General features: G+C 41.8%; 1 protein-coding gene across 3 annotated transcripts in view; it reads left to right on the top strand.

The window, feature by feature from the left end:
* rad18 (RAD18 E3 ubiquitin protein ligase) overlaps nucleotides 1-23,189 on the top strand; it is a 206,667-nt gene that overhangs the window by 175,187 nt on the left and 8,291 nt on the right. The window contains exon 13 of one of the 3 annotated variants that reach the window (XM_060919546.1): nucleotides 5,779-5,825. The exons of the other annotated variants lie outside the window; for them this stretch is intronic. Within the exon in view, the coding sequence (XP_060775529.1) occupies nucleotides 5,779-5,803 (25 nt within the window). The 3' untranslated portion in view covers nucleotides 5,804-5,825. The remainder of the gene's footprint in view (nucleotides 1-5,778; nucleotides 5,826-23,189) is intronic. 3 annotated transcript variants of the gene reach the window in all.

Here is a 23,189-nt window from a genome sequence, read left to right as displayed (position 1 = left end):
ACAGGCAAAGCACCGCTGCAGGCGCAAAGACACGGCGCAGTGCCTGAAAACCCTCAACTTCTGTCAATACACCAGTGTTACCAGCATGTAGTTGCGGTAAGAGGAGAAGAGAAGTTGTTGTAGTAAGGTTGTCACGTAAGTAGTTTGAAGTTAGTTTCACATCTACTGAGGAAAAATGGTTATTTGCTGTGTGAAGGGTTGCAATAACAAGCAGAGGACGTACACGAACATAATGTTTCACAGAATTCCAAAACCAGTGGAACGAAGAAATCTTTGGCTTGCAGCCCTCGGCATTCCTGCAACAACACCAGTGGATAAAATCAATCAATATCGTGTTTGCGATGAGCATTTCAAACCGGAGGACTACGAAGAAAAAATGCAGTATGTTACGAGAAAGGTGTTGCTACATCTGAAGGATACGGCCGTTCCATCCATTTTCAGTACAGAGGCAGAACAGAGTTCATCATCCATGCCTGTAAGTATAATTTCTATCCCTCCTTCCTTGGGTTATACATTGCTAACGTTATAACTGAAACTTCCCGTTAGTCCAACTCACATTGTCGCTTCCAGTTTTATTGACCTGTCAGTGTCAGCCTAGTAGCAGAGAACTTGGTAGTCACGCTGGTGTATTGACGGAAGTTGAGGGTTTTCAGGCGCTGCGCGGTGTCTTTGCGCCTGCAGCAGTGCTTTGCCTGTGCTGTAGCCGAAAATAGTTCCATATATAAATTGGTCTAGTAAATCCCTTCGTGTTAATTTGCATTGATATGTGTACTCGATGTGAATGTACAGGTCATGAGAAATAATTATTAAAAAATCTTGAGTTATTTGATTCACTTTTGCAACGACAATGCTAGCTGGACACGCTGGATTACAGCGACTACGCTAAGCTAAAGCTAACCGGGGCGTTTCTAGATCAGGGCAATGGCTGGGTCGGCTACAAAACGCTTTGGCTCACTCATCCAACTCTAGGGACTGCAGGGACTGACTCAGTTTCACCTGGGGGTGGCGTACTCCTTTAACCGTGCCCTGATCACGCTCCACACACACTTTGCTGGGTCCACCTTCCTGCCCATTGAACCGCCAGATGGTGGTCTCCTCCACACACTTTGCCGAGTCCGGTCTTCGGTCATAACCCTGACCAGGGGGAGCGAGGGGCTGCTAGAGCTTGCTCAAGGCATCACCCCAGGCTAGTGAAGGGAGAGAGATGCGTTACTACTCCGTTGCATGGCGGTCAAAAACGGCACATGTCCATTTCGCTATAGAAGGGGAAAAACAGCAGTGTTTAGGATAATTAATGTAATTTTTATATTTTTAGACGACCAGTTATTTTAATTAAAAAAAAAAGTGCATCACTTGGTTGGTGGATGGAACATATTTCTTTTTCTCTTTCAACACGCACACGGTGTGCACAGAAATTCACATGGGTCAGACCTGCATTGTGGCTGTCTTGATATGATCTCTCCATCCGTCTAAAATGAGAATGTAATTGCAGGAGTGAATTACTTGGAGCTGTGTAATCTGGGTGCTGAAACTAGTTGGGTATTGCATTATGAAGAGATTCCTGATTTGAGTTAACCTTGCAGACTTGCATCCCCTGCACCTGCCCCAGTCCTGATTGAGTTCGTCCTCCCTGCTTGGTGTATGTTGGTGTTTCGCTGGAATATTCCTGAGAGTCAGATGGACAACAGTTCACTGATGTTCCTCAGCAAAGACATTCCCCACACATCTGTTCTCGGGCTTCTCCTGTTCGTAATTTACGTGTTGCCCATCAGTCACATAATTTGCTGTCAGTCCGTTTCCACCGTTATACTAATGACAACTTAAATGCGACAATATTGCAGTGCTCAGGTCGTGACGCATTTCAGATGACTGTTTTTGGTACACTTTTGTAGCAGCAGTGTGAAGCTGCTCACGGTGCTTTGCGTATGTTGGATTTATTTATTTTCAAATGTTTTCCTGCCAGTAACGCTCATTTTAACTTTTCTTTTGGTAATTCTCCATGCTTGTGTTATGCTCCTTTTAAAAAGTATTACACATGAATCTAGTGTGAAAAATGTTTCCTAAATATGGAGGTGTATGAGGGATGAAACTGCTGAACGTAAAGTGATCACAGATGTAGTCTGTCACTGATTACTCTGGTCTGTTAGAGCAGCAGCTCCTGGCCATGGTAAGACAGGTCTGAATATTTTGTTTTTGTTTTGGATAGTAATCTGAAATTTTCATATAATAAACTTTATCAATCGAGCAATCATGTTTTGGGGACACCCCCTTTTTTCCCATAAAAAAAATGAAATCTGTCACCATTGATTTCAGACCTTCTGTCATTGGCATCACTTTTCAACCAACAGGGAACGGTTTCTTGAACCTTGGTGCCAGCTAGTGAACCAACCTAAGGAAGGATGTTGCCCAATGCACAACAGGAGTAAACTCTAGTCTCAAGATGGCAGAGCACACGGATTACTTCTGAGCTTTTGTTCTGTTATTGCAGATATGTTTTCATAAGGGTGGTGCAGTGGTTAGCACTGTCTCCTCACAGCAAGAAGGTTCTGGGTTCGAGCCCAGCGGCCGACGGGGGCCTTTCTGTGTGGAGTTTGCACGCTCTCCCCGTGTCCTCCGGGTGCTCTGGTTTCCCCCACAGATCAGACATGTGGTTTGGTTAACATGGGGCAGCCATGGCCTGAAGGTTGTGCTGAAGTGCCCTTGAGCAAAGCACCTAACCTCCAACTGCTCCCCGGGTGCTATAACGTAGCTGCCCACTGCTCTGGGTATCTGTGTGTGCGCATAACTCATTCAGATGGGTTAAATGCAGAGGAGGAGGAATTTCACTGTGCTTAAGTCTGTGCTTGAGTGTATGTGTGACAAATAAAGGCTTCTTGGCTTGCCTTGGATTCATTATTATTATTATCTCATCTCATCTCTAGCCGCTTTATCCTGTCCTACAGGGTCGCAGGCAAGCTGGAGCCTATCCCAGCTGACTACGGGTGAAAGGCGGGGTACACCCTGGACAAGTCGCCAGGTCATCACAGGGCTGACACATAGACACAGACAACCATTCACACTCACATTCACACCTACGGTCAATTTAGAGTCACCAGTTAACCTAACCTGCATGTCTTTGGACTGTGGGGGAAACCGGAGCACCCGGAGGAAACCCACGCGGACACGGGGAGAACATGCAAACTCCACACAGAAAGGCTCTCGCCGGCCACGGGGCTCGAACCCGGACCTTCTTGCTGTGAGGCGACAGCGCTAACCACTACACCACCGTGCCGCCCTATTATTATTATTTTTTAATTATATATATATTAGTGCTGTCAAAAATGTCGCATTATTAACACGTTAACTTGACTCAATTTTAACGGCGATAATTTTTTTATCGCGAGATTAACGCTCTGTGACATGATGTAGGTTTTTCATAAGCTTTTGAAACTGCCAGGAACTTGGAACAGAAAACCGATAGCAGCTAGACTGTAATGCCCCGCACAGCCAGAGTCCTTTGCCCTCCTCCCCCCCAAACGAACCAGCGCGGGCAGGGCGCGCTAGTAGAGATGGGATTTATGGCTCTTTGATGGGATCCGCATCTTTGTGATCCGTTCTTTGAAAAGAGCCGTTCAAAAGACTGGCTAATTTGGCTCTTTTTAAATATTTATTCAGTTTTAAGAAGACAGCGTCTAAAGAGCCAGATCCCTCTGAACTGTAAACTCAATGCTATCCCAGAAATCCTTCCTGTAATATGCAAATTTGGCCGCCTCTGATTGGACAGCGCGACGCATCAACAGGCAGAAAGTGTAAAAGTACAAAATGTGTTAAGTGAGCTGAAACAGTAAAGATCAGATTCAATGCAATATTTATCAACGAACAACTTAAACTTAATATAATAGTGTACTTTATATTATAATCAAGCATGTCAAGCCTACCGTCACTGTGAGTTGTAGACTAACTCAAGCAGTAGATCACTTCACTGATGGTTCTTTTGCTAGCACTGGTGCTCGGCTTAGGTTTCACTTTGCAGTGGCTGTGTTAAGACGTGTTATGCTTTGCAATAAAAATAACATTGGTACAAAGCAAGCCCATTCACTTTTTTATGCTAATAAGAGAATTACAATGTTTTTTCATGTGACAAAAATGTGCGATTAAATTGCGATTAATCGCGAGTTAACTATGACAGTCGCGACATTAATCACAATTAAATATTTTAATCGCTTGACAGCACTTTATATATATATATATATATATATATATATATATATATATAAAGATGTATCCTTTTCTGTTGCTGAGCTCTGCTTCCTCTCCAAACTAATGACACGCCCACTGATGTCACCATGGTTTGCACTGGAAAAACCAGCTATATTTTGATTCCAGCTGGGAACCAGCTTTTTAGGTTGGGAACCAATTTATTTTTGGTCGAAATGCTCTGAACGGTTCAAACTTTGGTGCATGAACCAGAACCTTTTTCACTGTTGGTGGAAAATGGTTAAGAGTAGCATTATTTTAAGAGAGCAGATGAAAGGTGATTATGAAGAAAAGGAAATATGGACAGAGAAATATTAAGAATGGCGTGTAGAGCATGACTCAGGACAAAAATGTATAGGCGCATATGTAGACTGTACGTTACAGAGGAACTAGTAACAATAGACTGAGAACCAAATAATGTATTCGGAGTGACTGCATGAAATCGCCCGCGGTCTTTTAAACTTCAAATCCTTTTGCAGTATTCCTTCCACTCCTGCAACTCTGCTTGTACTGGTTCTCCATTCCCCTTTAGGGGAAGCCATGGCCTAATGGTTAGAGAAGCAGCTTTGGGACTAAAAGGTCGCTGGTTCGATTCCCTGGACCAGCAGGACTGGCTGAAGTGCCCTTGAGCAAGGCACCTAAGCCCCAACTGCTCTGGCAAGAGTGGTGGCGTACCTTGTGTCCGATTAGCCAAAGAAAAGCCGATGATGTCGTCATCAGTTCGTGTGGTGCCAGACTGAAACGAAAAAATTCCACCTGTGCCAATGGTTCTCCACTCACCACCCCACCTCCAGCTTTGCAATTTCCTCACTTTGTCCTGGCCTGAAAGTGGCTTTGTTCTATTTGTTTGCTTATCGTTATTGCAACACAATATTGTAATCATCACACAAGTAGACCTAGATTTCGCGCCCCACCCCCTTTCCCCCGTGCCACATTCAGAAGCTGATGGATTGTTGAGAACCTGTGTATTAGTGTAACACTTGAACAGTGATTGATGGAACTGCTAAAGGGAAATGGTCACATCGACAGTCCATCATTGACTAATTTTGTCTGCTATGGCAGTTCCTTTAATCTTCCTTCATCTCAAAGAATGGCCTTCCCCTTATTTGCTAATATGGATTACCGTTTGAAGAACCAGCAAAACACTTGAGACATGATCATCTCAGCAGACAGCTTCATTCCCAACACTTCGGCCATGCATTTGCTCCATTACGTGTCATTATGTAAGGTTTGCATAAGCTGACGCCTCATGATGGCATTCTTATCCTTTTGTACCCCCTGTAGCAGTGATCTCCATCCCTGGTCCGGCAGGAATCGGTTCCAGCCCTTATGCCACACACCTGCTCCAGAAAATCCGTGTGCTTGATTAGTTGGATCAACTTAGCTGGATTAGTGTTGGTAACAGAATTCTGGGTGTATCTCCAGGAACAGGGCTGGTGATCACTTCTTGGATGTTCTAATACGCCAAAATACCCTGTCTCACTCTTGAATCTCCACAGTGTATAAATGCCAAGTAAACATTTCTTTGGTTTTGTGTTGTAGCTCCATTTCTGATGTTTTCAGTTGAAGACCATAAAGAAGCTACCTGTGTAAGTTATCCTTCTAATCTACTTTTATTTTAATAAATATCATTTAAATCATTTTTGTTATTTTATTAATAATAACCAGATGGATAAGTGATAAATTAGTTGGCCAGAAGGTCAAGCAAGTGAAAGCTTAAATGTTGCGTCGTCTCATGCTTCGTCCCGAAAAGTCATAATGAACATAAATTGTCTTAAATGTTTATTGAAGATAAATAAGACTAAAGGAAACAAATGTTCATATGAATTTCCATAAAGGGGATAACTGTGTAGCTGTAGTAACTATAGGGGTGTTCACATGGCACATATTTGCATCGATGCTGCACCGATGTATTTTGTTGCGATATATCATATCTTACACCGGTGTACATTTTGTGGAGCGTTCACACGTCACAAACCTGCTTACTAGAGAGAAGCGTGTTAGCACCGGTGCAGCCCCACTTGCGTTCACACAGCAGTTTTTGCGACCGTGCTATACAATAGTAATGATGCGGAAATGAAATATGCGCATGCGTGAAAATGTACTTCCTTTTCCCGGTTGTCATGGCATCACCAAGCGCCGGGAAAACAACGTGGATGAAGACACCAGTGTTGCCAGATACTCCTGACGTTTTCCAGCCCAAAATATGTTCAAATGCACTTAAAACCGCCCAATCTGGCAACACTGGAAGACACGCAGTTCTGTTGTTGTTGATATTCGCCATTTTGGAAGCGCAAAATACCAGGATGCAAATTATACAATGCCCGTATGTAATCAACTCTCCTCACGCGTAGCGAGTCTACCCCTGTAGCGTTCAGACGGCCCATTTTATATCGGTGCTGCCCCGCAAACTAGCATTTACTCCGGAGTAAATTTCTTAAACCACCTCCCGAGCAGGGTTAGATTTGCACCAGTTTAAGCAGCTTTCAGGGGCGACACCGGTATAACTTTGTACCGTGTGAACGCTCTACCGGGGCAGCCCCGGTGCTACACCGGAGTAAAAGTTGCCGTGTGAACACCCCTAATTACTCTCTGAATAATGTTTTTGAGCTAGCACATTGTATTTATGCTCTCGACTAGAAGTAAGAAAGAAGTTTTCCAGTGTTTCGGCTTTGAGCTATCGTCTTCTCACATCGTGTGCTTGGTTATTATTCAGGTCTGGCAAAAATCTTTATTTTCTCTCGATGATTAAGTGCAATGTGACTGTGTGTGTACTAGCCAAAGAGTTGTATGATGCTGTGGACTGGATTTTCCTGTATTTGACTTCGAAGTGGGAAACTCTACAAGCTGGCACACTTGTGTTCCATCAGTGATCTTTTCACACACAGAATAACCTCGAAGTGAAAGCTGATGTGTTTACCTTTTCAAAAGAGCAAACGTTGTTTTAACTCGCTATTGTTTCTGTATGTTGAGGGATCTGAAGCAAATACTACTCTAATCTTATTAAATTAGAGCAGCAGTGGTACTTTGCTGATATGCCATGTGTTGAACTCAAGGGTGATGGCTCCTTGGTGTTCCAGGTAGGAATTCCAAGTTGAGGTGGCGTTTTTTTTCTTTTTCTTTCTTTTTTTTTTTTTAAATATATAGGAGAGTTACAGCTAATACGTAATTACGGGTTTTATATAATTAAGTTATTCCACGAAATCGAGTCATACGTGAGCTGATAGCTGACGAGGTGCATCATACCGAGTTGGCTGTAAACCACATATGACAAGATTTGAATGGAATAGTTTTTGTGTCCACATTCACTGGATTTTGAGAAACGGAGCATTCTTATTTTTTGCAAATTCGATAAATAAAAACTTTATGCAAAATGTCCGCCAAAATCATTTCCGCTTGGAATGTAAACAAACTGGAGAAATGACAGTAGCAATTTGTGAAAAATGCTATAATAAAAAATAAAAAAGATGCATTCTTACTAGTCTGGCTAACGCGACTTCAAAGCTCTGCGAGCATTTGGTCTGGCAAAGATATTAAGCCCAACCATTTCCCAGAGCCCGTGGTTGACCCGCCTCCCTGAAATGCCTCAGTTTGCTACTGGTCGAAGCCAGAAAAGGCTGTGATGAAGCTTAAACCAATCACATCACTCTTTCCTCTGACGTATGCGACGCGACGGGGCTAACTGGTAGATTAAACTCTTACCGAAGCCGGTCGGGAGCAAGGCGAAAACGTCCTTCCTTTCAATAAATACCTCCAGGGCTGCTCTTTGCTCCGTTTTCAATGAGAACTTCCCGTTGAATGCTTTCAATACAGCATTCGTGAATGAAGCGCTTCCGGCATAGATTCTGTAAACAATCTATGGCTTCCGGTCGCAGTTCTACTACGTCACTGCCTTGAACACGCCTCTACCCAGGGCCGTTGGAGATGCTCAAAGTTGATTGGTTCCCGATTTTTCGGGAGCTTGGAAGAGCTGTAGATAGCTTGCCTGGCCAGACTAAGCTCGCAACAGGCCCTCGTGTTGCGTCACGCTTAGGATGGGCGGGCCCAGGCTACATTCTTACCATCATTCCATGTTTTGTTGCGCTTTTTTTGGGGGGGGGGGTCGAGTAGAGTTTTTATTTCATCCTTGGTTGGTTCAGCAACATACTCTGCCATTTTTTGTTTTTCTCTACTCATGGTATATGAGCTGATAGCCTAGTAGTAGAGTAGCCAATCAGAGCGCATGATTGCTTATATCCAGTGAATGTGGATAGAATAATCTTGTATAGCCCAGATACATGATCAGCTTGGTTTTAGAGAGCTGGTGGAGAGGTAATGAGGAGGAGAGAGCAAACAGGAAATGACTAAGAATTGAGTAGAATGTGACTAAGGATTAAAAAAAAAAAATCTATAAGCCTATTCTTGGAGGGAAAAAACCCAATAGACTGAGGACCAAATGGTGATGCATTTGGAGTGATTACAGGCTTCACTTGCAATCTATTGTAGGAGGATAAAGACTCTTCCTTGCAATGCCTCTTCAGAGCTGATCTCTCAAGTAGGCATATCAGACGCTCGCTGGCCGTGGTGTGAAAATTGTGCCTGCAGACACTCCTTTAAGTTTCCAAATCTATCATTGCTTAACTCTTGAATATCTTCTATCATGAATACTAACATTAAAACGCTCATCTCTGCTTTCCAAAGATATTTATCTCATTAAGATCTGTTCAGTACTTTGGGAGTAACAGCAGGTTGAAGTTGGTACAACAGAGTGAAAACTCTGCTCGCGGGACGTCAGGAAACTGCCGGTGCTTTTTGAGTCACGGGAAAGCAGTCATGCTCTCTCTTCTGATTGGTTTCCAACCGGATTACCATGAATATCGATCGGATAACTTTTATAGGCATGTTCTCTAGTTCAATGTTTCTCAACCATTGGGCCACAACCCCCCCCCCCAGTTGAAGCTAATTTTTATTCGTAGTAGGGTACAATTGTTGGGTTGCATCTGACGTCACAGCCGCCTCATTAAGCTACGGTCACGCTACAGCTCGTGATGCTTTGTGATGGGTTATCGATGAAAATGAGGCATTTTGGTGGCGATGTACATGTGAGCTAAAAGTCAGACAGTACGTGAACACTTGACTGTCACACTTATGCGTACTTGAGTCTGAGCGGCTGCGCTCGCTCACCGAGTACGTTGTGCACGCTCTTGAGACCCAGTCGTTATGGGGAACGTTTGATACCGATTTGAGCGCAAGTCAGCACGCAGATACGGACGCTGTTTTCATAGAGACTTTGCGAAGTATCATCACAGTCACGTTTGTTTCTAGCCATGTTTATAACATTTGTTTAAATGTTGTGCTTTATGATTCTTTCGTTTGTTTTGTTTTTATAAATATCACGCCAACTAATAAACACTCTCCTTGCACTTAGTTCTGTCTCCCGCCGTCTATATTGTAGTGTCCTGATCGCCCGCCAGACCTTTAACCCAGCCACATATAACGAGTTCTACTCCTGCATGCTCTTCCAGATTTCCATCTGTGTGTCCGTGTAGAACGATGTCTGCAGCAGTAGGTAGTTTGAGATGTCAGGGAACTCAACAGATGGATAATTTTCCAACTCTTAAGAAAAATCCTTCTTTACTAGCATGTAAGGATCTAATCTCATTGAGTGGTTTCTATATCCATTTCTTGGTTTTAATAACCTGCTTGTTTGCTGAACACAAACATGGCAGTAAGTTCTTGTGTTAATGGACCAGACTCCACTTTTGGATCATTAATCCCTTTTGATTGAGAATGCCCTGTACGCATGGTTTTATGTTGGCTTCTGGCACATCTGTACAGTTTTAAATACAAAACCTACAATTAAAAACAGTTTGTTTTTATTGCATTTATTTAATTCCTGGGCTCCCATCCGTAGCAGGGAGTGATGTTGCATTCTGTCAATACACTTTACAATAGATTATTAGATTCTAATAGAATAGATGAGCCGAAATAATTGGGGATCTTTTTTTAATGGGCCCCAATTTGGTGTAATAATGAATAGGTGGGCGTTAAAGTTGAGAACCCTTGGTCTAGTTCTCACTGTTTCTGATGAAGTGTTCAGCAAAATTTTCTGTCAGCTAGTTTTGATGTTATGCTTCACGAGAGACTTTGAAGTGAGTTTTCATAGCTTTACCTACTTATTTTTTTTTAAATCAAACTGATTCCTGTAAATAGGAATCAGTTTTTTAGAATTTAGAATTTTAGAATTTTTATATTTTAGAATATAACTGTAGTTCTTTTGATAAAATGTTGAGATCTTAGTGATCGGAATGATATTTTAAAAAATCGGAAGTCGGAAACACAAGTGTCGAATTTCAATTCAGTTAATTGGAATTGTTTATTGGATGTGGCTCAGAGTTTTTTCGAGGTTCGCCTTGAAAGCCGTGAATATTAATCGAAATAATCATTTATATTCTTTCATATCAAAACTAGTAGGCCCTACTTTTGAGAAATACAAAGCCCTACAGAGCACAAAGAGAGTATTAAAAATCGTTTATTAATTTATTTTGATAGAGAATGGTGGATGTGAATGACATTCAGTACTTATTTATGCAGATTTTATAATTAACATTGATTTCTCCTTTGTGATGTATTCATGAAAGTTAAGATCAGCTTTATATTGCACAAATAAAGCCATTTGTTGAAACTTTGTACCGATTTAACGTTTTTTGCCTAATTAGCATAATTAATACAAATTAAATAGTAACTTGCATCATTTGTTTTTACTATTTTTTAAAACGTTGTATTCGGTGTATAACTATCTATGTGCCTGCCAATTTCCATGTAAATATCTTGAAAAACAAAGTTATTAAGAAAAAACTTTTGATCTCATTGGTTAATGAGGCCCATTTAGGACCGTGTGATCCTCATACAGAATATTAGGTCAGTTTTCTAAAAATTAACCCCCCCCCATATCTTTTGATTTGTAATATCTCAAGAATGGATAAACATATTTTAATTCTGTAAAAAGCATGATGTTCTGCATTCAATTCTGAATTCAGTTTCAAGCATTTTGGATTGAATTTGAATTTCCCCTGATATGCCTATCTCAGGATGTACACATGACGGGTCAGATCTTAACTGTTCTACTTATCTTATCTGTTCTTACTTATCTGTTCTACAAGTAGATTGTAATCAGTCTGCCAAGAGATCGTTAAGGTCAAGATAAACTTTATTATCCCCCAGGGGGAAACTCAAGTGGTCCATATTGCACATCTCCTCAAAACATACCAAAGACATTATAGACAGACGGACAATAGACATACCACATTAAAATAAATCTGTGATAAAAGGTGTGATGTAAGATAAAAACAATAAGAAATAAAAACAAAAGATAAAAACTGTGCACTACATAAAATAAATAAAATACATAAAAGGAAATTTGTACAGATGAGTGATAAAGTGCAGCAGATGTTTTTGGTTTGTTATTGTATAGTCTTACTGCTGTGGGTACAAATGATCTCGCTGTCCTGATTGGCCTCTGCAGAAATCTGTTATTAGACCTGGTGCTTCTTAAACACTTTGGGAACAGAGGATGTGTTGGGTCAGTTACAATTTGATCCATCTTTCTTAAGCTCATTGTACAGCTCGACTGCAGATGTCTACAGATCCTGATGTATTCTGTACTAACACAAGTGCACCGTTATTGATGGTAATGTCCTGTTCTGCTGCAATTTCTGCTTGCCTTTTTTTTTTTTAATTTCATAATTCACTTCTACATATCCACCACAGTTTCTGTTAAAGGAAAAGGTAACTTTTGTACAAAACCAGGTGTGTAATAGGAGAAAAACATATACGTAATCAATTCCGTTAATTATTTCCATTATATATCGAACATGAAAAAATATTTTTAACTTTGAAATCATGAATTGACACAGAGGAGTCGAAGTTGGAGGAGTCAGCCATTTTGAGATTGTGGGCAACTATAAACCAATCAGAATCTTTCGTTAATGCGCCTCCCTCTGATCTGTGACGTCACTGGGCCCATGAAAACAGTGTTTACAGACAGATCACTGTGATGACAGTAAGGAGTCCCGGCGGGTGGCTTGTATTCGATTCGTTTATATCCCGACCTTGTCAGCTGTCAGGTTTATGTTCATGGACCCGGTAAGCTGGTAAATAATAATTATTTATTTTTTCTTTACCAAATTCTAACAGAAAACGAGAGCGCCCGAAAGGGAAAACCGAGCCGAGCCGCTTCGCGCATGCGCAGTAGGCTTGGTAGGACAAATCCAAATAGGAGTCATTCAGGATTCAGCCATGTTTTTGCTCCGTGTTTTTACTCGACCAAAGTTATACAGTATTATGAGCTTTAAGTTGCATAAATAAAACCATTTGGTGAAACTTTGAAGAAGCGATTGTACTGGTTTTTTGCCTTATTACCATGAAGCACTGAAGAGTTCTTTTCAGTGGTGGGCCGCATGACGTCACGCAGTAGATCAATATGGTGGAACGCATCTTCGCTGAGCTCAGCGCAAGCCCATATTATTAAAAGTTAAAAGATACTGTTATGCGGTCTGTTCTTTCTCTATAAATTCCATGATTGATTACTTTATATATTTATCTATCTATTTGTGGTGATTTTGTACAAAAGTTGCCTTTTCCTTTAAATTAGCCTTCTCTAGTGTTATTAAATTAAGAGTTTGACCCGTAGTTAAGCCAAACTCTTTGTGTTACTCTGCTACATGTATAGAGCAGAGTTGGCTGACAGAACTGAACCTGCAATCCAGATCTTAACTGGTATCTCATTTTTTTGGGACTTTACAATAGATATAGGGCGGCATGGTGGTGTAGTGGTTAGCGCTGTCGCCTCACAGCAAGAAGGTCCGGGTTCGAGCCCCGTGGCCAGCGAGGGCCTTTCTGTGTGGAGTTTGCATGTTCTCCCCGTGTCTGCGTGGGTTTCCTCCGGGTGCTCCGGTTTCCCCCACAGTCCAAAGACTTGCAGGTTAGGTTAACTGGTGACTCTAAATTGAGCGTAGGTGTGAATGTGAGTGTGAATGGTTGTCTGTGTCTATGTGTCAGCCCTGTGATGACCTGGCGACTTGTCCAGGGTGTACCCCGCCTTTCGCCCGTAGTCAGCTGGGATAGGCTCCAGCTTGCCTGCAACCCTGTAGAACAGGATAAAGCGGCTAGAGATAATGAGATGAGACAATAGATATAGCTCATATATCCACCATTTATTCAGTATTACTGGAAATATTATAAGCATGTTAATTTATCAGGCTCATTGGCTCTGAAATTTGTAAGAATTTTAACAAGTAGGGGTGATTTTTGGTGGCTGTCATGAGAAAGCAAGCATGAGAAAACCAGTGGTCGTTGTTGTGTTTGTCTAATATTAACAGTTTAACTTCTTTTTTTTTTTTTTAATGACTTGGCTTATGGGAATGTTGACATTTGCAATTGTGAGACGAAGTTAAGCCATACCAACAGTAAGAAAATTAAGACTGGAGACTGGGACAATTTCCTGAAATAATACACTTGCAGTAATGACTAATCAAGGCATTTTTAGCTTGCTTGCAAACTTTAGAAAGCTAGTTGTAAATGTCTGGCTATCAGGGACGGTTACTAATGATCCATTTCAGCTAAATGTATTAATTGATGTTAATTTAATAATGTGAGTCAGGCTGTTTGTTTGCCTTCACATGGAATGCGACATGAGTTTCATCAAGCCTGGCGTGGGCAGACGATTTCTGATTCCGGTGTAATCGGCTGCACGTTCAGTTGGAATTCTTGCGGTCAGTAGCTTGGATTACGCTTCAAGTATCTCTTTAGAAGAACAACTTTATTCGTCACACGTACACTTGTGAAATTCCTCTCTGCATTTAATTCATCTGACGCAGTGAACACACACGTGAGCAATGAGAGCGCACACATACCCAGAGCAGTGGGCAGCCATGCTAACAGCGCCTGGGGAGCAGTTGGGGATTAGGTGCCTCACTCAAGTGCACCTCAGCCTAAGGCCGTCCCATGTTAGTCTAACCTGCATGTCTTTGGACTGTAGAGGAAACCGGAGCACCTGGAGGAAACCCACAGACACGGGGAGAACATGCAAACTCCGCACAGAACCTTCTTGCTGTGAGGCGACAGTGCTAAGAGCTTTACCCTGATGCACAAAACAGTTCTGTATTTCTGTCAAATTTGCTATACATTTTGCGCAATTGTGTAACTTGATGTCATTAGTTGGCACTTAAGCAGGGATCTAATAGCAAAATTGCTCATCCTTAGGCCATTATTAAAAAATGTTCTGTTTCCGGTCCACCGGCCGGGTGAGTGCCGTTTGTGCGGTTGAAATTTTTTTTTTTTTTAATGACGGTTTTTCGACATTTTTTTCGGGTTTGTAAATCTAAAATCAAACTTGACATTTCCGCATTCCCAGGGCTTTCCACTAAGGCTCATACTAGCCAGCGATGACAAATAAGTAGCCAGCCGGGGGGAGTAAACACAAAAACTCCTGTGCACGCAGTTCCCAGGATTAAATGTATTTTCCACAGACCATTTATTTATTCACTTTACTCAAATACAAAGTAAAATGGCAGTAAATCTTCTTTCTTTTCTTGCGTATTGCATCATGAGGCGTTCCTGGCTTGTAAATCTCTTATTTTTCGGTGCATGACACATTCACGCAGCTGAGCATGCTATGAATTAACAACGACAACGGTCTGCAGTGGTGGCTACACAATTAAACACTCAGCGAACATTTCTCCATTTGTGTATGAAAATACACTCCAACCACTCAGTTTGGTTTCATTTACAACCAACGGTGTCTTTTGATGCCAGCACGTAATTGAACGAGAGAAGACTGGTTTACCGGAGACAAAATAAGCGTTATCTCTGCTTCTGTTCCCTCCGACGGCCCCGGCACACTATTGCCTCCGCTGAGTGCGCGCGCACTCTGAACTGAATCAGCTCTGCGCATGCGCCGTGCAGCACAAAAACATGGCAGCCACCATGAAGGAAGGAGATCCGGAGTTTTCAAACATTTGCTTAAGTGTGAAATCGCAAAATGGTATTCTAGCGAACAACAAAATAGTAAAGATTCAGAAAAACAAATCATTCAGTGATCATTTTAATAGTGTAATTTCATCCGAACTAGGCCTAACGCTCGATTTAGAACTACAAAAAGTCCGTGTGTCGGACATTTTAAGTACCTTTGTAAAAGTCTTGTAAATGTTGCAGTCAGCATTTAAAATGCTAACTTGGTTTTTGTACAAGTTTCAGTTGATTAAACTGTCATATTTTATTAAATGTGTCCGCTTTTGTAATAAAAAAGTACTGAAAGAAAAAGCAAACACAGCATTGCGATTTCTTATCCATCCATATATTAAAAAAAAAAAATCCCTCCCTTCCGACTGAAAATTTTTTTTGCTCACCCGGTGGACAGGAAATGGATTTTTTTTTTTAAAGGATGGCCTTATTCAAACCTGAGGAATTCTTTTATAGATCCAAGTACTGCCATGGCCGTTGCGCATGCAGGGTGGGGGAACGTGGGCAAGTCTGTTATCTGCTCACCTGACCTGGAGCTTTTGTTCGCCTTTACCATGCTGCCTTGTGTTGCACTGTAAAGCATATTTTGCTGAATAAATTCCGTATGATTTATCAGTCTGCTTCTTTGAAAGCAAATGACTTGTAGTCAGATAAAATCAGGCAACCTCAAAGGCACGAGTTACGCTCATGTAATTTTAATCGGAATGGGCCTCCTATGTAGAATACCAAGTTAAAGACTAGTCTAGCTTTTGAACTAACTTCAGGGAGTTCAACTCTGAATAAGGCCCTGAGGATAAAACGTATTAACATTTATGATCTAGAAACATTTAACTGGTGGTTATAGACATCTCTCTCTAGTGCTCTGCCATATTAAGGCAGGTCTAGCTTTATAGTAGCTCTCTTGTTGGTGCCAGTCTCTTTACTCTTGCGTAAGAGCGGCCATCTTTGATACGATCTAGCGTCCCTGTTCTTCGTCTCCCAGGAGTCCTCTTTCCTTCCATACGGCATTCCATGGCTTTGACCAGCAGTCCCTGTGCCGAAGTGTGTGTCCAAACTAGGCTTGAAGGTGAAGCTAAGACTGAAGAGAGTATACGATAGTAAGATCATCATGAGGTGGAACAGGGAGAAGCTGAAAGGTGATGATCGGGAAAAGTTTACAAAGGGGGTGAATAAATGGAAAGAAAGAAAGCACAACTTTATTCATTACACACGTGTGAAATTCCTCTCTGCATTTAACCCATCTGAAGCAGTGAACACACACATGTAAGCAATGAGCGCGCACACATACCCAGAGCAGTGGGCAGCCATGCTAACAGCGCCCGGGGAGCAGTTGGGAGTTCGGTACCTCGCTCAAGGGCACCTCAGCCCAAGGCCATCCCATATTAACCTAACCTGCATGTCTTTGGACTGTGGAGGAAACCCACGTAGACACGGGGAGAACACGCAAACTCCACACAGAAAGGCCCTCGCCGGCCGCTGGGCTCGAACCCAGAACCTTCTTGCTGTGAGGCGACAGTGTGATGGCTAATCACTACACCGTCATGCCGCCCAATATATATCTTGTAGACATCACAGTTTGCAAATGCCTATTATTTACATATTTTATAATTCATCTCCTTTTCTGAAGACCGACCACAAATGGCGCTGTTAATTAGCGTTAATTATAATTATTTACTGCATGAGTGGCTTAGTTTTCTCTGGAAACTGTCATCATGAGACCTCAGGCCTGATTATAGAGGCACAAATAGTCCTTTTGCTTATAATAGAATAAGTGATGAGAGGAAGATTCATAATTTAAAAACGAAGGTAGAGCTCGATCTTGTAAATGATGTATATTTGGGAGTGCAAGGAGAAGGGTGCATCTGCGTCCATAAAGACCTGAGGAGTTCAGGTTTGGATTATAAAAAAAAAAAATGATGTGCTAGATTTAATGAGATGCACTAAATTAAAATGGTTTTAGTGTCCTGTGTTTTGATGATGGATTTGTCTCGACAGTGATTTCACCATTGTTTATGAAACATTCCCTGCTCCATCTCAGATTAGTCTAAAGGGTAATTTAACCATCGCTGTCACTGAACCCCAGCTGCGTTATTTGTTTTCCTTTTAAATTGTCTGCTTTGGGAGTGTGAAGCAAATGCGTAGTGATATATTCTGGGCAAAATTTCACCTAGACTAGTTTTTCTTCACTGAGAAACCTTATCTGCAACTTTCAGCTTGTATCATTAAACCCTCTGGTACAGCTGTTTACTGGAACGCTGTGGCTGGAAGAGGTGATGAAACGGCAAGTGTGTGCATGCGAGTAGCTTCGTCATTCTTAGATTTGACCCCAGTTATAATCACAGCCACCTAAACACCTCCTTTCTTTATGCATTTAGGAATTCAAGTTTAATTACGACTATGACAGGGTCGTGTATAATCCGTGGACTTTCCCATAAAATTTGGAAATTGATATCGTAGATGTGTAAACGTACAGGGTTCAGCTGTAAACCCAACAACGTTTGACTCCTTTCTGTGGTGATGAGGGACACTCCTAAAAATCATACGGTTTGGTTTTTTTAGCTAAATCAGTGGTCAGACTAATGGCGAGTAAAATTCAGCTGGCAGCAAAAGCGGATTCACTGAATGGAAAGGATATGGAAGAAGCAGATTTGTGTCTGGCAGTGTTTTATTTTTGCTTTGCACCAACTTTGTCAGAGAACAGTAGCATGTAAATTTATAAGCCTATCTTTGAGCCAAAAACAGTGGTCACAGCAGTAAACAGAAAAGAAGGAGCTGCTAAATCTCATATCATCTGTAGCTGCTTTATCCTGTCCTACAGGGTCGCAGGCAAGCTGGAGCCTATCCCAGCTGACTACGGGCGAAAGGCGGGGTACACCCTGGACAAGTCGCCAGGTCATCACAGGGCTGACACATAGACACAGACAACCATTCACACTCACATTCACACCTACGGTCAATTTAGAGTCACCAGTTAACCTAACCTGCATGTCTTTGGACTGTGGAGGAAACCGGAGCACCCGGAGGAAACCCACGCGGACACGGGGAGAACATGCAAACTCCACACAGAAAGGCCCTCGCCGGCCACGGGGCTCGAACCCAGGACCTTCTTGCTGTGAGGCGACAGCGCTAACCACTACACCACCGTGCCGCCCGGAGCTGCTAAATATTTAATGAATAGTCATCTTTTCCATTGTTGTACACTATGGACTGCTAGTGAAATTGTTTCTCTTGCCCTGAGTACCGCCTCTTTGCTGTACCTGCCAGGAATTTTATTTTATTTTTTTAAAGCAAAACAGGCACCTCAGTATTGGGCATAATTACAGCTGGGGATCTTTTATTTTCAATCTGACACCAATGTCTGAACTGTATGTCTCAGCTGATACCTGATACTGATCAATCACTGCTATGTGTAGATGTCGCATTACATAAAAGCAGGGCTTGAGATTAAGCACTGCCCGAGGCAAGTGAAACATGCATGGGATATGTCCCTGACAGGAATGAGCATGCATATATATATCTCTCTCTCATTATCTGTAGCCGCTTTATCCTGTTCTACAGGGTCGCAGGCAAGCTGGAGCCTATCCCAGCTGACTACGGGCGAAAGGCGGGGTACACCCTGGACAAGTCGCCAGGTCATCACAGGGCTGACACATAGACACAGACAAACATTCACACTCACACCTACGGTCAATTTAGAGTCACCAGTTAACCTAATCTGCATGTCTTTGGACTGTGGGGGAAACCGGAGCACCCGGAGGAAACCCACGGGGAGAACATGCAAACTCCACACAGAAAGGCCCTCGCCGGCCACAGGGCTCGAACCCGGACCTTCTTGCTGTGAGGCGACAGCGCTAACCACTACACCACCGTGCCGCCCCAGCACACGTATATAAAAATTAAAAAAAACACACTGCGTCATGACAGACCAGCGTTGACAGGTCTGTATAAAACACCCACAACCTACACACTAAATTTTAAACCCAAACATTATCCTGTATCCGGGCGGCACGGTGGTGTAGTGGTTAGCGCTGTCGCCTCACAGTAAGAAGGTCCGGGTTCGAGCCCTGGGGCCGGCGAGGGCCTTTCTGTGCGGAGTTTGCATGTTCTCCCCATGTCCGCGTGGGTTTCCTCCGGGTGCTCCGGTTTCCCCCACAGTCCAAAGACATGCAGGTTAGGTTAACTGGTGACTCTAAATTGACCGTAGGTGTGAATGTGAGTGTGAATGGTTGTCTGTGTCTGTGTGTCAGCCCTGTGATGACCTGGTGACTTGTCCAGGGTGTACCCCGCCTTTCGCCCGTAGTCAGCTGGGATAGGCTCCAGCTTGCCTGCGACCCTGTAGAAGGATAAAGCAGCTAGAGATGATGAGATGAGATGACATTATCCTGTCTGTCGTGACGCAGCAGTTTTTTGTTTTGTTTTTTTTAAATAAACCTAGAGATGGATGATGTAACAAAAAAAAAAAAATATATATATATATATATATATATATATATATATATATATATATTCTCAAATATAGTACTGTCACCCTATTGTTTTCTTCATACAAACTTTGTTATAGATTTCTATTTTATGATTTCTACATTATTGAGTAATGAACCCACAGTCTGAGAGAGTTCTACACAAACACACTGAACTTTACAACAGCTGCATGCGTGTGAAATGGAAATAAATCGACTAAGGCAGGAAAAACTATTTTGGATAAAATTGTTATTGTCCGTTACAAGTAAAAGTAAAAAGTAATCAATAACCAAACTTCAACTCAATGTGTGATCTTCATTTTATGTTGCAATTCACAACTATTCTATGGTTTTCCTGAAAAAAAAAATAGTAGTACTTGGCAAATAGGGGGCAAGTGATTAATATTGGGAGGGAAAGTAATCCCCACTTGCCCACCCACCCCCCCAGGGTAAGTGGGTTTAAAAGTTAATGTCGAGCCCTGAAAGCTGGATAATACAACATCCCTCTGGCAATAACATAACCCAGGGAGTGTCTTAAACTGAATCTAATGTTAGTTAGCTGCTATGATTGAGCTAGCATACACTTTTTTTTTTTTTTGCACTATAGAATAGACAGACAACAAATTGACTAATTTATTTTTATATATTTGGTATCATTTATCCCCAGCTGTAATTATGCCAAGTCAAACATTTAAAATGTTTGACTTGGCTCATTTGTTGATCAGTATAGTTTTTGGTTTTAGATTGTATTTAAAGTGTCCCTTAAATGTCTTCAAAGATACTAGAATGCAAAAAAAAAAAAAGCACTATTTCATTGCATTTTTTAAACATGATTGCCGCTTCACTGTTCACTTCTTCAGTGGCTTACAAACCAATTTCCCATCTGTCCAGCAGTTTTACATCATTCAGTTTATTTCTGTTCTTTAAAAAAAAAAGGCACAGAATAGATGATCCAAGGTCATGCTCCATTTATGCATGTCTCATTAGATTTGCAGTCTCCTTAACTCTGCCATCGCAGCCAAGGAGAAAAGTCCTTGGCATGCAATCTCTCGCTGCTCAAAGACGTTCCATTTCAGAAGGCCTAAATCGATTAGTTCTGCTAGTTAGGAACTGATCGGAAAAATTTTGACTTGGCTCATTTGTTGAAAATTCTCCACGGGTGATTGTCCAGAGAGAGAGAGAGAGAGAGAGAGAGAGAGAAAACTGTTATATTTCAGATGGTTATGTTGCAGCCATATGCTCCTCTGAGGAGCAGCTTGGAGAAGCTTTACTCATCCTGGAAATAAAGAAAACATGCAGGCTCGACATTTAATGGTAGCCCAACTGTCCGGGACAGCCAAATGTTTGGTCTGGACAAGTCAAAGCCGCATCTGCCTGTTTGACGGGATCAGAATATTTGTTGAAATTCACCATTATTATAGTAATTATTCAAGAGTTACATCAATAAAGTTCCAACAAAACAAGTTCAATCCCCTCAGTGATCAAGCCGTGTGATTTGTTTCTGAACTTCCTGGGAAGCCAAGTCCAGCAGGTGTGTGTGTAAAAATAACCACGTCCTAATATCTAATTATAGATTATTAGACTCTAAATTCATCAAAATCGGAGAAATGGCGATCAAATACCTCAGTAAAATAAATATGTGGTGAATCTTCATTTCAGGTGGCACGGTAGCATAGTGGTTAGCGCTGTCGCCTCACAGCAAGACGGTCCGGGTTCGAGCCCCGTGGCCGGCGAGGGCCTTTCTGTGTGGAGTTTGCATGTTCTCCCCGTGTCCGCGTGGGTTTCCTCCGGGTGCTCCGGTTTCCCCCACAGTCCAAAGACATGCAGGTTAGGTTAACTGGTGACTCTAAATTGACCGTAGGTGTGAATGTGAATGGTTGTCTGTGTCTATGTGTCAGCCCTGTGATGACCTGGCGACTTGTCCAGGGTGTACCCCGCCTTTCGCCCGTAGTCAGCTGGGATAGGCTCCAGCTTGCCTGCGACCCTGTAGAACAGGATAAAGCAGCTAGAGATAATGAGATGAGATCTTCATTTCATTCGGACATTGTGTGATGTTTTTTTTTTTTTCTTTTGTATAGTGCACATTAACCATCACAAATGTCGTAAAATATTTCGCTGGAATTTTACGACAGTGCCGACCTCACTTACAGTTTTTCATTCACACTGTGATTGTCACCCTTATCATGTCCAACTCGTTTCCTTTTGGTTTCATTTTGTCGAAAGAAAGTGAAAAAGATGACCATCCCAAAAAGATAAATGGACTAGCAGAAACCAAACGGTCATATGAGAAGAAAATGTGAGTTCCTTCCAAAGTGGCTCAAAAAAAGAGTCTCCTTTCACCTACCTGGTGACCAGTGTTTTCTAATCTGTCTTTAAATTAATTTATACTTCAAGTTTTACTGGATTAATCAAGATTTAACTTTATTTACTCCAGAAGCTTTGAATTTGGGTGAGTCTGACTCTTAAAACTGCAGATCAGGTAATGGGTTCTAACAACATGCGCACCATAATGGGGCTTTGGATACTTTCTGTTTATTGTTAAAGTTTAAGTTTTATTGAAAAACTATAAGTTATTAAAGCATAATGATTAGCATAACTATTCCTGCTTTTGGATAAACGTTGTTAATCACTTTCCTTTCACTGAACTAGTAAATACATAGGAATAATAAAATGGTTCTGATCAGGATGAATGAGAAATGTTGCTGCTTGTCCGACTGAACAAGTGGATTAAAAGGTTAATGTCGCGCCCTGCCCCTTCGCGTCCCTACAGTAAAGCTGGTGTAATAAGTGTCATCAGTCCGAGAGTATGTTGTGCAGAGGACGTGTGTGGGTTTTATTGGCCTTTACCATGCAGCTTGCAAGATGACTGTAATCATGTCTTGTTGTGTGACCGGCATCCCCTTTCTCTGCGTTCAGATGATGGTGTTTTGCTGCTTTATATGTTTGTGTAGTGATGGGATATAAAGCTGTCAAGTTTGATTTTGTTTCCCTTTATTTATTTTTTAACCTCCTCCCCAGAGCGTCCTCGGGTACTCGGTCATCATTCGTGCTGTCGCAGGCACATTTTTCCATGTATATGAAAAAAAAAAATGGTTTCATTACTTGGATTTTAAAATGCTTCGAGTAATCTTTTTCTCGAAATAAAAATGTTCTGTTTCGTTTAATCTTCTTTTCCCTTCAAGGCCCAGTTATTGCTCTGCTCTGATGCTATTAAATTGTATAATTTTATTATTCAGAATTGAATGTGGAAGTACTCTTCAACTGCAAAAAAAAAAAATCTCCATAAAGAAGAAATGAAGTATTAATTCAGTTACCCACACATGCGTACTCGCGCACAGTACGAAGCTCTATTACTAGCCGTTCTTTCACACTCGCTGGAGTTCACAACTGTAGGGAATACCGTAGCAACTGCTAAACAATAGGAGTGTCTTGATGCGTGATACTGGCTTCATGATTTGATTCAATTCGGTTCTCATAAATAATAAAAACAAT

The sequence above is a fragment of the Neoarius graeffei genome, chromosome 4 (assembly GCF_027579695.1).
Source record: "Neoarius graeffei isolate fNeoGra1 chromosome 4, fNeoGra1.pri, whole genome shotgun sequence".
NCBI lineage: Eukaryota > Metazoa > Chordata > Actinopteri > Siluriformes > Ariidae > Neoarius > Neoarius graeffei.
The sequence above is the reverse complement of the archived record's forward strand: the minus strand, read 5'-3'. Positions and strand labels throughout refer to the sequence as shown.